The sequence below is a fragment of the Bacillus rossius genome, chromosome 2 (genome assembly GCF_032445375.1).
Source record: "Bacillus rossius redtenbacheri isolate Brsri chromosome 2, Brsri_v3, whole genome shotgun sequence".
Taxonomy (NCBI): Eukaryota; Metazoa; Arthropoda; class Insecta; order Phasmatodea; family Bacillidae; genus Bacillus; species Bacillus rossius.
In genome coordinates, this window is record NC_086331.1 from 114,424,423 (window position 1) to 114,442,289 (window position 17,867).

At 31.6% G+C, this 17,867-nt stretch overlaps 1 protein-coding gene across 1 annotated transcript in view; it reads left to right on the forward strand.

Moving 5' to 3' along the window:
- LOC134529642 (uncharacterized) overlaps positions 1 to 17,867 on the forward strand; it is a 192,419-nt gene that overhangs the window by 90,543 nt on the left and 84,009 nt on the right. The window contains exons 12-17 of the mRNA XM_063363952.1: positions 3,231 to 3,448; positions 7,056 to 7,155; positions 9,083 to 9,268; positions 9,467 to 9,615; positions 12,422 to 12,526; positions 13,307 to 13,442. Coding sequence (XP_063220022.1) covers positions 3,231 to 3,448; positions 7,056 to 7,155; positions 9,083 to 9,268; positions 9,467 to 9,615; positions 12,422 to 12,526; positions 13,307 to 13,442 — 894 coding nt within the window. The remainder of the gene's footprint in view (positions 1 to 3,230; positions 3,449 to 7,055; positions 7,156 to 9,082; positions 9,269 to 9,466; positions 9,616 to 12,421; positions 12,527 to 13,306; positions 13,443 to 17,867) is intronic.

Below are 17,867 nucleotides of genomic sequence, written 5' to 3' on the forward strand. Positions count from 1 at the left end.
AACTCTTTTATGTAATAATATAGCATATTAATACGTTTTATGCAGATTAAATCTCATCAAATGTGTATAAAAACATTTACTCAATTGCCAATTGGACCATTTATTTAAGGTTTTTAGTTGTAAATTTTTTATTCAATTTGTATTTTATGTATTCAGTAGTTGAGAAAGTATCTAACAATATAAAATATTATTTTGGAGATATTAATTATTATTTTTAATTTTCTTTTTTTGACATTACCACATTTTTTGATAGTACAGTAAAACCCTCTTACGAAAATTTCCAAGGGAGTTGCTTACAAAATTATCTTATTAAGGAAATTATCTTACCAGAGCAGTGAGAAAAGTCAACAAAAGTGTTAGAATGCAGCATACTCAAAATTTAATTTCTCAAATGTGGCTCAACAAAAAGTTATGTCATTTTAGTATGAGTTGTTGATATTCAAAACATCAAAACCTATCCATGCAAAATTCATTTGGTACAATTGAAGTACATTACTATACAAAACTCAATTTTTAAATGGCAGGAATCCATAATGAAACTGTTTTCCACCATACACACTTTGCATTAAAAAAAAGTAACCACATTAAGATTCACATAAAACTTTTAGACTGCATGCTGCATAAACGAAAGACAAATTTTTTTTACTACCTCCAATACTGTAATGCTACCAGTACAAAAAGGTTGAAAGATAGCGTATGCTTGGTTAACAATTGATTGCTGCTTAGTTCAAGATATCCTTGTGCTTACAGGGCTAGTGAATGGTAGCTATTTTGTGTGGAATGTTTGACATTTTTAACACATCACTTTATCTATGACTCAAAGACTATGATCTTATCGTAGTTTTGTAAATAATAATGGTGCATTTCAAATGTTTTGCTCAGGAAATGTGGTTGCATTGTAAATGTTTTAAGCGAGATGAATGTACATGTCGTTACATGTTGAAATTCAAGGGTGTGTCCCCATTTGGTGAAATTCAAGGGCGTGGGAAATATAAATTTGCTGTACAGAGAAATTAATAATGTGTCATTTTCTTGGTCGGTATTTTCTCTGATGATATTTTCTAAGATGGGATTTACTTTATATTGATTGGATGAAGTAGATATAGATTTAAGCAATCAGAATAATTAAGAAAAATAAGACTTTATGAAATGTGTTTCAGAATTAAAAGAAATACCAAAGAGAGATAAATGTCTGTACTATTATCATATACAATTTGTAAAAGTTTTCCTTTGTTTAGAATAAAGTTTTCATGTTTTTTTCCTTTCTTGTGACTTCATAATTTTATGTTGTGGTTTGGTGACTAGTTAAGTTTTTTATTTGTTCGATAATATAGTGCAGCTATTCAAAATAGCATTTGTTCAAACTGAAAACAGGCAAGTATCAGCATTGTGTACAGTCTTTGAAAACAAACACCATTTAATCAGGGTGGCTACAGACCGGGAAAACCGGGAAAACCGGGAAAAGTCAGGGAAATTTAGTATGTCAGGGAGAACAGGGAAATGTCAGGGAATTCTGGCCAAGGTGCAGGAAATTTTTTGTTGTAAAGTATTTTTGCGATTTCTCATTTTTATACACTATTTTAATGCATTTTATTTTATTTCAACCACATTAAAATTGTATCTACCCATTTTACTCCCACATTTTTTCCCGTAAAAAAAAAAAACCGCGAAAATTCAGGGTGCGTGCTTGCATTTGATGCTGGCCCACCGGACCGTGCCGACATCCTCAAGCTTCTTGACTGCGCCCCAGCCGGACCGTGTGGAGCTGGAGAAGCCTAAGATGTACATCAAGTTCTGTCCCTGCCCGAACACGCCCGAATATTCACCTTCGACCAACCTCGGGATTTGTTTTATTTTTGAGCAGGAAAAATGAATTCAAATTTTAAAAGTGGTCGGTTAGGTTAGCTACATCAAAACACTTTAAAACACTATGGACGGTTTGTTAGGTTAGTATAGCTACATTAAATAAACAGAGAAATATAAATATATATAAAAATAAACCCGAGGTCGGCCGAAGGTGAATATTCGGGCGTGTTCGGGCAGGAACAGAACTTGATGTACATTTTAGTTTTCCCGTCGAGCTGCGTCTAGCGAGTGCCGAGCACGTCATCAACGTAATGGCGGACGGACAGTTCGATTGTTCGAAAACAATTGTCTTAGCCATGCACGCGTGTGCCTTGCGTGCGTGCATGTTGACTAGTTGGATGTAGTTTTCCGTGAATAACATCTTGGAATTTTTGTCTGAAGTGTGAACATAAACAACTGGTTTTATTTATTTATTAGCTGTTTTGAAGTGCCATCATGCAAGTTTGCCATTTGACATGCCTTTGCGAGTGATAACTGCGATTTCTCATCATCAAGAGTGCTTCTGTGTTATGAACGTCGACCATAGTAATGCATTAATGTTAATTCAGTAGAAGACTATTTGAAACACGTAAAATCTAATATAAGTTTTAAAAAAGTCAGGCATTTGAGTTATGGTTTAATATTTCTAATTTTTCAAACTTAACCACCACTTAGTTGCCATGTCGAAATTCATGGCTTTTAGATCCAGACTTCAAGAACTGGCTAAGAGAATCACCCGGGGATCAATACTCTGCCATGTGTACTTTTTGCCATACAAAATTCAGTCTAAGTAACATGGGTAAACAAGCCGTAAGAAGTCATATCACCAGCAAGAAACACCAACTTTTGTTGAGTAATGTTTTCATTTAATTTAAAGTGCAATATAATAAATGAGGTTGGTAATTTACTGTTTGGATACAATTTGCATTGAAAGAAATTCTAGGGGAAATGTTTAAGTTACGTCACAACAAAGTATTTTAACAGTTGGAAATTTCGGGGAAATGTCAGGGAAATGTCAGGGAATTTTTCGGCAGAGTATCTGTAGCCACCCTGTTAATGTATTGTCACTAAGTTTCAGAATTGCTATTGGATTTAATAAGCTACAATTGTCTTTTTTTTTCTCTCCAATTTCTCTGTACTTAAATGATCTTGATAAAATTATTTATATACTCTTTCATTGCATGTTCATTGTCTATTTTATTTAATGTTGTCTCATCCTAAAGGAGACTATGTCGTGTATGTTGGTTTGTTTGTTTCTTCTGTGCCCTATGTACATTTAAAATTTGCCCAAATATGATTAATGTATGTTTTTGTGTGCCATATCTGCATTTTTGTGTGTTCTTATAAATTTTTATTTCTTTTTTATTTTCCACATGGCTAAGTAGATTCTACTGGAAGATTTTCACAAAGCTCACGTTGCAGTTGCCCATCCTGAGAATAATATAAATGACTCTGTGGCAATCAGTGACAAATTGCTGAAGAATTCAAATTATAGCGAAGATGAGTATATTGCAATGATGTGGGGTGGTGACAAAAGGCTTGCTCTCTTCAGCTACACGACTGAAACAATAAGCATGCTGCTCATTCCAATGATGCAAACCAAGTAAGCCATAATACTGTTCCTTTTGATAAACAAATGCAGACTCTGTGTAAATAATTCAGATACATTTATAAACTTTTCAATAATTTACTATTTTTAATATTGATTTAGTTATTAACTGACTTGTAGAAACACTGTGGTTGCAACTTTTAACATAGCAAATGAGACATTAAAAATTGGAAAAATTAAGTAGTTTTGATCATTGCTTGTATTGTACTGCCTAGATCCAAAATTATTGAATTTCTGTCCATTATCAAATTCTAGTTAACTACCAGTAAATATTAGTCATAAAAATTTTGTCTGTTGCTTCATGGATACATTTTTTATGATAAGTTTTGGACTTCACATTTGCTCCTTTTATGTGCTATGCTGTGGATTTGATTGACTATGGCTCTAAATATTTGTATGATAGAATTTAAGTGCATTAAGTGGTTTAAGGAATTGGTTTTGCTGTACCCTGGCAATTTTTTGTAAACAGATTGAAATTCTATATTGTAGTACCATTGTATATTTTATAGAATTATAAGTAGCAGAAATTGTTTTCAGTCTGGAAAATAATAACTACAGTAAACTACCACTGTATTTACAGTAGTACCCAGCCAAAGATACTCAAAAGGAGCTGTGCTATAGAATTTAAATGTGACAATGATGCCACACAACATATTTTGATTACCAGAGATGCTCATACAATCAAAAGTTATGACCTTATCATTCAGTTTGTGTATTTCAACCACACAGCTTGATGTTCAGCCATTGCACACCCTATTAGCTGTCTCTTCTATCTTCCTTATATTTTAACTTTGAGTTAACATCCTTAGTGAGTTTACATTTTCTGAAGTTAAAGTTGATTTTTGCGTTACAAAACTTTACAACTTGTGCATCTTTGGAATACTTCATTAAAAAAAAGTTGACATTGCTAGAATTACCACCTTTCCTAGTTACCAATTGGTAGTGCATGCTCTTCATTCATACAATGAATAATTTTGACCATCTTACAGGCTAAGTGCCGTAACTTAACATTAAAAATTACAAACCATCTTAATATTATTTGTGACAGGAATCCCTTGGTGATTTTGTCTAATTTTTTATAATGAGAGATAGAGAGAGAGAGAGAGACATACATTTACTTCTGAAATTTTAACTCAATTATTGCTAGTAGGATGTACTTGATGTAGAATAATAGAAATTCAGTTTCTAGTTAGTGAAGTTGGACTTCCATGATGATGAATCCTCACAATTAATAATGTGTTTTTTGTGCTTAGATTTATTAACTCAGCAAGCCTGTTGTATATTGTTTCCCTGTTGACTTAAAGGCTGGATGGAAATAAATTAAAATAGATTATTTTTATTAATAATATATTTATAAGAATTTTGGAAACACATATTTAGAGACCAGATTATATTGTTTTATTTTCATGCAAATTTTGTTTTTAAAACAGGAGATTTTGGTTTTATTGGTTTTGTTTTTTATGAAATCTGTTTATTAGAAAAGATATTGAACACATGTGACACATGTTACATGATACTAATTTCTCCAAAACTGTGTCATTTTGACTGATACATGATATACTTTAAAAATATAATGATTTGTATCAAGTATACCTTACTATTTGGAACAAATAAAATAAATCTGTTAAGTATTTTAGTGATTTAAAAATGTATAAACATCATAGTGCAAAAAATGAGTTACAATAAAAAATTACAAGATTGAAAAGAAGTAAACTTTTCCCAATTTTTTTTTGCATAAAATGTACAAACTTCATGCCAAATAAATTACTTTAATTGAATTTATTATTTAAAAGAGTGTATATTGTCATTAGAGTTAAGTTTTGATTGAAAAAGCTGATTAATTTGTATGATTTTATTGCATTTCGGTGCTTTGTGGTGTATTAAATTGAATTTTGGTGTTATGTGATGTATTGGCATTCTTTTCGGTGTTGTTTTGGTTTTATCGTATAAAATTGTCCCTACTCATAGTGAATGGATTTCATAGTGCATGCCCCAAGCCAGGAAGGAAATTTTGGGCCTGTGAAAATACCGAATCCGGCTGGGAATCCAGCCATTGAGCGTATGGACTAAATTAGTCAGAACCCCAGAGTGTTATGAACACCAGCATTTAAATGTTTGTAATTGCATTTACTTATACAGCCCTTGTGAAAGTCCTGCTTACGTATTCCACAAAAACTCAAAACTATAAATTTTTGTACAATAGGTATTCCATTTCCACACATAGCTGTCAAAGCATTGCAATATTTTTTGGCCAATCTTTGTGTGCCAGCATACATACACTGTTTTTCCCTGTAATAGCTTTCTATCACATTTACATGGACCACGCATGTGTTTACAGTTTGTTTTGACCATTAAAAATATTTTGGGCATTTGAAAGACATAGAAATTGTGGAGTATTTTTTAAGACCAGCTTGTAAGAGCATACTATATAAAATGTGAGGACATTTTAATAAGAAACTAGCAAATATACATGTTCTGGTCAAGGAGTGTGTAAAATTTTGTCATTAATAATGATTTATTGCAGAAAGTCGGCAAAAATTTTATGAGACCAAAATGGCTTGCAATTTTTTTTCCTATTAATTTCGTCAAATTTTAAAAACTGTTGTGCTGCAGTTGCAATCTTGAAAAGCATATTTTTTCCAAATAGGCTTGTATTTTTTTAATGAATTAATTGGAAAAATAATTTTAATTAGTTTATATTACATCCAAAAAATTCAAATACTAACCTCTTCATTTAGTGTTGCTGGCAGTGCTTCTTAGACTAAAAAGATGCTGTATGTATTTTTTTCCATCAATGAGATTAAAAATTGTGGAATTGATTGACACACAATAGAAATAGCACGCGAAGATGGCAGGCATTAGCACAATCATAAATATTCCATTTTGTCAAGCAATAAAAGATAAAAAAAAAAAAAAAGAATTATGCATATTTTCTCTTTCACTTTAAAGTGCAAATATTATTGTGCTTGTTTTGAGGTTGATGGAATTGCTAAAAAGTCATACATTTGTTTTTTTAAGATAGTAATAGAAAAAGGATAGCCATTGCTAGGTAAAATGTTTTTATAAAATGCCTAATTTTTTGTTTTACTTTCTCTAGTATTTTTGTCATATTTTGAGTGAGATGTCATTCATGAAAAGTACTAATAATGGAGCCGCTACAGCTTTATACAGTGTGGCTTTTGTACAAAAGTGATTTTTTTTTTTAAATTTATTTTATGACTGGTACCCCTATCTTAATGCTTGTCAGGTACATGATTCTCCTATATTTCTTCTATGGACACAGTAGTGTGTAGCTATTGTAAACATTTCACTGTTTAGGAAGTCTGCATAGTAGTGGAAAGTGGAAACCATTTTATAACATTTCTGAAGTGACTGTAATATTTGTCTTTTTATGAAAGAAAACTTTTATTTAAGTGAAATCCTAGTGTAGGAAAGATTTGGGGTTCAATTTAAGGCAGCGAATTAAAATTAAAAAGTTGAAAACTAAGCTGTTACAACAAAATTCTATTTTTATGTTAATATTTATTACTATGTTCTCGTAATTTTTTAGGAATGTAGTGTGTAGGTGTTTGTAACTAACAATGACTACTTTGTGGGTTAGGAAGGAAGCGCTGGGCTCAATGGGCAATGATGCACCATTGGCGTGCTTATCGCAGTTCCAGCCTCTCTTGTATGACTACTTCAAACAGCTTTTTGCACAGGTAGGTGTAAAAAAGAATTTTTCTAATGTTATTTTATGTTATACATATTTATTTGTAATACTGAAAACATAATAGGACAAATGTATGTAATTTTTGTATTATGATCATCCATGTACAGAAAACAGAAAATTGTTCTGTATATGAGTGGTGAATTGATATTAATGAAAAATGTTACACTTGGTATTATAGTCGAGGAAAAATTTAATATGTATATCCCAATGTGTATTTTATGAAACAAATACCGTTGTTAATTCCACTGTGGGGATAACGATATTTCCATTATGTTTATTTATCAAACCATTAACGGGGACTTCAATAGCTACATGAACATACCTGACATGCCTGTGTGACTGCACCCAGAACTAGTTTCCTGCAAGGCACATCAAGATAACGTACATTAGCAATAACCGCATGAATTAAAAAACCATTGTACTAAATATCATGTTGAAGATCAATGTCTAATGATACTGGCAAAAAATAGTAAATAAAACTGGTTGATTTCAGTGAATAAAAACTTTTTATTTCTTGTTTAGTTTCTTTCTTTGAAAAAAAAAATTCTTCGGTAATGTATTCTGCAGTGTTTGTTCTTATATTTTTGAAATTACACCACTACTTCAATAAACAAATGTGTATTTATACGAGCATTTTAAAAATTACAATCGGACATTACGTAGGCCTATGTACCACTTCGGTAACAGTTACCAATAATTAAAAAAAAAACTATATTATGAAAGTGGTGGTTACAAGACATATAGCTGTTTTTTATTTCATGGACAAGGGTGCAAATTCAAAGTCTTTACAGTTTTAAAAGAAAAGTAAACAATTTCAAATCTGAAGCCAATTTAATGCATTTTTTTTTGCATGATAAAAGTGCTAAGACTGTTCGCTTTAGACATGTAGTGGTATTTTTTTTAACTTGTTATTACAAATATGCACCCCCTTTCTACTCGTAGCAAACACCAACATAGTTGCGGGAGCTTTCTGAACTTTTGTATCCCCGAGATAGATCATAATCTAATATAGGTTTACCAAAACTAAAAATAATACAAAAATTCACCAGATTAGGGAAATACTAAAGTATATTCTTGGTTATGTTGCCGCACTCTCGATCCAGAAAGAAAAGTACTTAAAAATTTTTCCACCTGCTAGATAAAAGATGATAAAGCACCTATTTAAGCACTCAAAAGATATATTGATGCAATTTTTTTTAACTTGTCTTCAACTCTGCCCATAACTGTATTTATTACTTTCATAGAAAATATCAACATAAAAAATATCTAATTTATGTAATAAACTAAACAGCAGTAATACTTACCACAAGTTCTAACTCTTGATCAAAGACAATTTGTGCTGATGTAATATACTAAACATAGTGTTCTGATGTATTGTTATCTAACTTTATCTATATCATTCATGTCCAGTTGTTATTTTCTAGACATATTTGCAGTCTTGTAAAATTGTAAGTTTTAGAGCTTTCAATGGATACTGAAATGTGGAAATTTTGCAAATAGAGATTTTAATAGGTTTTTTTAAATTTAACTAGTTAAAAAAAAAAAACATTTCTGGCAATAGTTTTTTTTATATTCACTAGTGACTAAATGTTTTTCTAAAACCATAAAAATAACCGGTTATCTGTTACTGGTTTTTGGATGGGTAAAATATAAATTATTGGAATCAGGGTTTTTTCTTCATGGGCTATCTATCACTTAAACTAAATAATATTGTGTAAACTGTTAAGGTTGTGTTTTCGTGTAGTACTAAATCAGCTGGCATTAAATTTTGTGAATATAATTTATTTTCAAAGTTTTGATAGAAATTTTGAAATTCAAATTTCTCCTAAGGTTGAAATGGTTTTAAGTAAATATAAGTACAAAGTATTATTATTATTATTTAATGCATTTAATGTTTACTAATTCTGTATGTTTAGGTGACAAATCCACCTATTGATCCTTTTCGAGAGAAGGTGGTTATGTCATTAATGTGCCCAATTGGACCTGAAGCTAATTTGCTGGAACCAAGTTCTATGCAATGCCATAGATTGTTCCTTAAATATCCAATAATTTCTCTAAAAGACATGGAAGTGATCAAGATGACAAGTTACAGAAATTGGAAGGTGTGTATTATTAGATATATATTATTTGCTCAATACGTCTATTATTAATGATTAAACAGTAATTTATTTTATATTAAACATTTTTATACATTATGTTTTGTGATGTAATTAATAATTATAGTTTTTAGGAGTTATTTCAATTTTTCGTTTCATATCATACTAACATATGCATTGATTTTTCTCTCCTTTTTGTTTTAGTCTAAAGTAATTGATGTCACTTTTGAGAAGGAGTTGGGCCCCAAAGGATTTGCAATAGCCTTGGAAAGGATATGCCAAGAAACTTGCACAGCTGCTCGAAATAACTATCAGCTTATAATACTGTCAGATCGGAAAAGTGGCTCTCAAAGGTAATAATTTGGTTTTTAAAAAAATATTCTTAAGTAAACAATACCATTAGTAAAAAATTTATTCCAAAATACATAGTTCGGTCTAGTATTCTTCTACAATAAATGATTCAAAATTCTGGTTTTGAATTACTTAAAATCATTTGAACTAAGATACTAACTAAAGAAATTTCACTTGGAAAGTGTTGGAAAATTTCATTTCTCAAGACAAAAATAATTTCTATTCCTTATTAACAGGGAGAAAACAGGAAATTTATTATTTGATAAAAACCTTGAAAATTTATTTAAACCCTGATTAAGTCAGCTAATTTTATTAATTGAATAAATCCTAAATTGAACAAACTTTTTATCATTTTGAAGAAAACTTTGATTTCTTGAACAAAACTTCAATTTTCTTGAACTACCCTGATTAATCAGAAAAACCTTATCAACTTGATAACTATCCTTATTAAGAATGCTATGACAGTTTCATTTTCAAGATTTTGCTATGGACAAAGTTATTTATATAACAAAAATGATGAATTATGAATCTTTTGATTCAATAATTTAAACTAGTTGTATTGCAGTTTTTATGTATGTTATAATGATGTTAGAATGTGTTGATGAACTGAAGTTTACATTACCATTGTTAGTATTACTTTTTGTGATATATTATCACTAAAATTTGGTTTTTAAAATAATATTGCGACACATTTAAGTTGTACCAAAACTAAATTTTTATGTTTGTGTAGGTAGAATGTATTGAAATTTTTTCTGAATTTGCAATATCATTGTTTACCAATTTCTAAGTGCTCATAATCATTGTGAACTAGAATAGCCGTAAAAGTGTGTAAATGATTAACCTTTTGATGCTACTGACAAACTTACTTGTAAGTTATAAAACCCCTGAACTTCCCAATGTTGCCCTTTGACACTTGCCAAGTTTGGGAAAATAGAATAATTGTCTTTAAATCTTCCAGTAACAAAATTATTTTTTTTGTGCCGTGTTGATAGCAAAGTCGTTAGAGAGACAAAGGCACAACACAACTAGAGGGATGTCTTTGGAGTAACCATCTCAGATTGTGCCTAGAGTGATTTAGGGAAACCATGGAGTACAGAATCTGAATATCCAGACCAAGCCTGTAACATGGGCTCTCCGGGATGAGAGTCCAGTGACGTGCCTCTGTGGTACCCCATGCAATATTTCAATAAATTACACACCATACAGCTTCTAGGTAATCAGGGTGTACCAATTATTTTCCTTGAGTAAACCTGCTATGACATGTGTGCAACCATAGAAGTGAGTAGAATAACCAGTTTGCGACCGCAACACTACAATTTTATAGTAATTCTGAATTGTACAAAATTATTCGGCAAAAATTCTGAAAATTAACGTTCCTTCCATGGTTGCCTTCCGGAGCATTTTCCCAAGGTTTGAAGGTGCTAATCTCTAATCCATGTACTACATAGATCATGAATTATTTAAATTTATGCCCAGTAAGTTCTATAGAAAATATTATTACATTGTGCATCCTTGAATAAATAGTTGAGCCATGTGTTTAAAATTATTGGGACAGTGAGAAGAAGAAGAAGGTAAAAGTACTCTGTGAACTAATATTCGGAAAAGCATAGTAAACCCAAAATACTATCATTCATTATGGTGTACCGTGTTTACCTGAAAATAGACTTGGTTTTTATTCAAAAAAATTATTCACAGGAGGCTAAGTTATTTTTAATTGTTTATTAAGGTAAAACAGAATTTAGATAGCGAAAATAATGCAGAATCATGAAGGTATTTTTCACCACCTGAACTCAAATGATTTATAATTCATATCAGTTTTTAAGAGCTTTTTTTATTTACCTATGTTGCAAAGATTTAACCTCAGTTACTAAAAATGCAAGTAAATTACATCAACTAAGAAACACCAAAGTTAATGTTAATTTTTAGTTTTTTGGTACAGTGATGCTAATAGGGCTTGTTTCTGAACTGTATGTGAGTGCTTCTTTCTAATAACTTGAACAGCTAACATTTTTGTTTTCTGATTTTAGTTCACCTATTCGATTAGATTTCTTGGGTATAGCTTCGCGAAAAGATTTAGCTAGATCATGCATTAAATATGTGATGGTATGTAGATTTTTCCTTGTATGTATACATTTGTGATAAAATAAAATGGGATTGTGCAGTAGAGACGAGTTTGTTTGTACTTCTAGGATTTAAATTTCTTCAACAATCATTCATTGTAAAATTAAGGTAAATGGGTTGGTGTTGACATGTTGATCTATATGTTATTTGTATCTACATATATACATTTTATACATTTTTGTAGACATTAACATGGATTACATTGTAGTGATCTGTTTATTTGAACTTTTAGTGTATGATTTGCATTTAGGTAAAACTAACTTAGACAGCAGTACATACATGTTTATTGGTACCTTTTGTTACAATTTCTATATTTCCAGTATAAATTTTACTAAAATAACTCATATGCTGTAGAACTGTACATGCTTGTAAATTATGATATTTGTTGGTCAACACATTAAGTAGGCATAAATAAATATGTGTGACCATGTAAGAATTTGAAAGATCCTGTGTGACCAGTCCATATTCCTCAAATAGTGCAGTCCAGATAGGATTGTAGGGTAAGATGAAAATAGGCCAGCACACCTTCATACACAAGTGATAATGTTAAGACAGTAACCTCTTACATTGATGTAGATCCTCTTATTGCTGTAGATCCTCTTGTTGATGCAGTAATCTTTCATGTTCCACATAAACATGAAAAAAAAAAATCGTAATTAGGTATAAATGTGATTCTCTCTTTTTTAGGGTTCCAGTTAGTATGCTACTTGCCCTAGGAGCTACACACCATCACCTGATTGAAGAACGCCAAAGAATGAAAGTTGGGCTTGTAATTGAAACTGCTGAAGCCAGGTAACTCATTTTCTTTTCAAATACATTTTAGATTAGCATAGGTATGGAGAAAACTTTGAAATAATGCACTGTTATACAAAAAAATGTTGCATGGTAGTGAAGATTTAAATGAAACATTCATCATTTAACATCTGTTTAGCTATACACTGTATGCTCCTGATCTATCCTGTTGATTGGGACCAACCAAAACATAAATCATGAAATTTGTATACAAAAAACATGCTGATCTGTATCTGTCTGCAACACTTGTACTTTTCTGTAGTATTTCTTTGCTCTTTGTTACTGCCCTTGTGTGGTTGAAGAAAACTTTATATTAATTTTGTCATAAAAGCCCTGGAAGACCCCTCCCCCCTACCACATGAAGTTAGGTAGGAGAAGAAAATTGTTTGGACTGTCAACATAAACATAGCTGGCAGCAGTCCTGTTGATGAGTTTGGGGGGGTGGGGGGGAGGTGTAAGGGTGGGTGTACATCTGGTTGGTGGCTGTTTTTTATCTACCATAAAAACATGTGTGTTGTAAAATTACCAAGTCCAAATGATTTATGTTTGCAGCCAAATGATTTGAATAAACATAATAAAAGAAACTGAATTATATTGAGTAAACATGACACTGAAAATAATTTTCCTTGGATGTTTTATTTATCTACAACCTTGATTTTAGGAGGCCTAAAATCAACTTTCACACTCTTCCGAATAGCATGGTTAGCAAATAACACTGGTATTGGTTATGAACCCAAAAATCTGTGTTAAGTAAAACTTTTTTGTGTTGTTTTTTTGCAGAGAAGTGCATCACATGTGTGTTTTGCTTGGATATGGAGCCGATGCTATCTGCCCGTACTTGGTGTTTGAAATGGCATCTAGTTTAAGGAAGCAAGGTGTTTTGGATTTAACTCTTTCTGATCAAGTTGTTTATGAGGTAACAAATTATTAACTGTCCATATTTTTTAGAATTATTTATATTTAGCAAAGGAAAGTTTTTAAAACTCTTGTAGAATTATATTGAGAACTTTTATTTTGTTTGTTTTTTACTAAGTTTAGTATGAAGTATTATTATATGCATTTTTTTAATCAGGACATTTGCACTGATACTCATCAGTCCATCCCACATCGGACTGCATGTTAGTTTCTCTTTGCATCAAAACCCGACCCCTAAAGTAGATCTTGTAGCAACCCAGGCTCTTGCCCTTCCCACTTTTAAAACAATTCCATTAAATATGCATTACATTTTGTTTTAGTCAGAGATGATAAATGGGTTTCTGGTATCATATAAATAGCAGCTGTTTATATGCTTCCAAATGTTAACAATGTCTTTTCATAATTGTTATGTTCTTAATTACGTCTGATATTTTACTTAATTAATATTAATAAAGCAGCTATAAGTTATTTTTATCTATTTTTTTTGCATGCTAGTTCTGGTGTTCCTCAAGGCGGTACTATATATATACACACACACAAACACACACACACACATGCACATACACACATACACACACATACACATACACACACATACACATACACATACACACATACACATACACACATACACATATACACATACACATACACACATACACACATACACATACACACATACACACATACACACATACACACACATACACACATACACACACACACATACACACATACACACACATACACACACATACACACACATACACACACACACATACACACACATACACACATACACATACACACACACATACACACACACATATACTGAAATTGAAAATAGGTGTAAACTCAATCTTGTTTCTCTTAACAAAGCTAAAACTAAAATTATCTCCTTCACTTTGAAAATCAACCAATTAGGCATATTTATTTTCTAGAAAACACTCAAAACTCAGTATCCCGTAGTATAAAAAATCTGGGGTCATCCTGAATTCCAAATTATTTTTTCATCTTCATGTAAATTCTCTTTATCCATTTCCGGTAGAATCCTAACTTTAACTAATTACATAATTTTCTATACTTCAAATATTGATTCCATTCACATTTTACCTAGCTTTAGTCAAAAGTAAATTAGAATACTATTAAGTAATTTTGAATAATATTATTAATTTTGATAGAGAAAAATTAGAATCCATATAAAACAAAATTTTCAAAATTGTAAGTCTTAAGACATTCCCCTTCCGATTGTAGAGGTTATTTAGTCTCTTTTTTTATACAAATGTAAACTTAATTGTAAATATTTCCTCGACAATACTGGTATAAGAGTTCCCTTGTTTTACAGTCCTCTACAATATATATGTTATGCACTCTACACAACAAAAACTATTTAATTTATAGATTAATTTGTAACTTCAATAAATCCGCTAAAAATTTTGTATTTTAATTAAATTGTAATCCTAATAATTTTTTCATATAATTGTTCTATTAGTTCTGTTCTTGTCCTTTTAATGTTATATGGTATTTACCTCATTCCATTTATTTCTTGTATATCATGCCGTATTTTATTTTCATGCCTATGCACATGGTCACATACTTTCTCTATTGTTATTGTAATGTCACTGCTCGTGAGCGGTGCGTGCAGGTTGTTGCAACTGCTTGCATGTGGTGCAGATCTGCATGGACTTTTCCCTGCAAGTAGTGCCCACTTATGCATAGTTATTCTGCCTGCGGTGCCTGGCCACTTGTAGTGCCTTCATTTTTTTGTATGTTTGTTTTCTGTGGTATTTTGTATTTATATCATCTGTATGTGTGTACTTGTATATGTGTGCATTTCATGCTCACCACCAAAGTCTCAAACTACTAGTGGGCATGTCACAAACATAAATAAACAAATAAATAAGTTTGTTTGTGCTTTCTAGTATTTTTTAGGTATTGCTTATTATTATATTATTGTTTATTATTATTATTTTGCCCATTTCTTCCTTCGCCTTAAAACATGTCCCCTCTTTCCACAATATTCACACATGAAAATGCCATTATTCTTATTTGGTCAGTTTACTTTAACATGACCTTTTTTTTTACCACTTTTATAACAAACTAAGCTTTTCTCAGGATATCTCGTCATCTTCCTCCGTTCCTCTTTAAATACTTTGGTTTCACCCTCTTCAGAATCAAGTTTAGAGCCCCAAATCTTTTCTACTTCAATTGCCCAACCGAATAACTCTTGGAGATTTTGTGGCCTTTTCACAAAAGAGCATTCACGTCTCTTGGCAGGACACATATTCTCCAATATAATGTCAATTATCTTGCTATCGGAAAAACTTCCACCATAAACTATATTCATGCTAATCACACACTTCACAAATTCCCCCATACTCTCCTACTCTTTCTGAAAATGGTAAATCCTTTCCTTCATCAACACAGGTATAAATTGTGCCTTAAATGTAGCTTAGTTTTTTCCCAATAAAAATTATTTCCTGCACATTTAGAGCAACCGTGGCATACTTCCCTACCAAACACTTAAATAAATAAACATCATCTACAAATATCTGTAAATCTTTCACTTTCTCTACTTCCACACAAAAGTTTACTAATTCGTCTACATTCCCCATAACTATCTTGGTTATAGCATTTATATTTTCCATTAGTTTATTTTTTTCAATCTTGGTCACCAAGTCCATTTTATCTTTTATTTCGGTACTCGTACCGGCCCGTTCCCTGTCTCCAGTTTCCCATCTTTTCCTTTAATGTGAACTGAAAAAAAACTTAAATAATTCATCAATATCTTGTTCGGGTTTTACTTCCAAATTTGCTGCCTGAATATTTGTAAATAATTCTTGGTGTCCTAATTTATAAAGCGAGCTCACTGCCATTTCGGAAAAAAGAAAAATTATCCCTGTTAGCACTGTAATCACTACTCTCCCTTTCCAAGCAGAGTGGTGCATTTGTTGCTCACTACCCTCACTACCAGGTAGTGGACACGTCCCCACACTCCACTAGGACAGCGTCGTTCGTACATAGTGACCATAACTTTCAAAATTCCAAATAAATAATGGCCACATTATTTTACTAGGCTATACCTCCACCTTATGGGTGTAAGCAAAAAGGCTATAATAAAAATATATTTTATTTATCCAGATAAACATTTACCAGAATTTCTCAAAATTTTAGTTATTAAGATAGTGATGTTTAAATACCATTTAATAATTACGGTTAAATTTTCCACAGTAAGCAACATTCACACAATAATGGTGAGTTATACTCAATCAGGGATATATTTTAAATAAATATTTAAGTGCGCAATGGTAAATATCAAAAAATTATCTTTGATTTTCTAAACATGATAAAAAGGTAAATTGCTACCTTGTTTAACTTACAAATAAGAAAATTCAATATCTTATATATAAATTTATACGTTCAAAAAATTTACACTCTAAAACACTTATTTGGGCCAAACTGAAATTATATTAAAATTTATCCTCTACAGTTCATGATGCAGTTCAGTGCATGACGGAATACCTCCGAAAATCGGCATCATGGGCAGCAACTTGCCTAATGTCCCAAGCTCTTCTTTGCTCAGGTTTTGATAAGCCCATTACAATATTCCGTGAAATAAAGGGTCAAAGGAAACTGTGAATGGTTTCCCTCACGTCGAAGCATCGGCCAACAGCAGTTTGTAATAAACAAGCACCAACACTTGGTATGCCCAAAATTCACGATGCAATTCTTATACATTTCCACTTGAAAACATTACGCACCACTTGTTACATAATTCTCATCCTTATAATTTTAAGGAACGTATTTCCAAAGTTACATCCTGTGCACTCTGCGTGCAAAAATGCAAGTCGACTGTCCGTTCGCGCGGCCTGGAGAGTTTTGACATCTCGGTCAACTTCCCCTCACCATGCGGTCTCCTCCCCGCCAAGTTCTTCTACGTCACTCGCGTACTCCGGCGAAAATGACAGTCCCAATTCTTTGTATAAACTGTTCCTTTCATACACAATATATTATAGGCCCAGTAAAATAATATAACTATTTAAAAAAATCTTTAATGTCTCTAAACATTTCTTAAAAAAATTAATTAACCATTTCTTTTGTCTGGTGGCAACTAGGCCTTTCGAGATTGTGCCTGCCAGTCCATACCAACTTTCACATGAAGTCATTAGGGCAAACTACCTCAACCACCGAAGTGAAATAACTAGTAAACTTATAAACTAATATCAACAAAAAATTGTTAAACACTATATTATTTAAAATTTTAATAAAAAACTGATCAAGGAAATAATCCGAAAAATTGATGTAGTGTTCGTCACAGTACCAATTAAGGGTATGGACAATAGAATACTAACTTAATCACTGTTAACTAGCAATGTTTTTAATCAGTCTTTATTGATTGTAGAAAATTGAAAATAAGTTATTTACA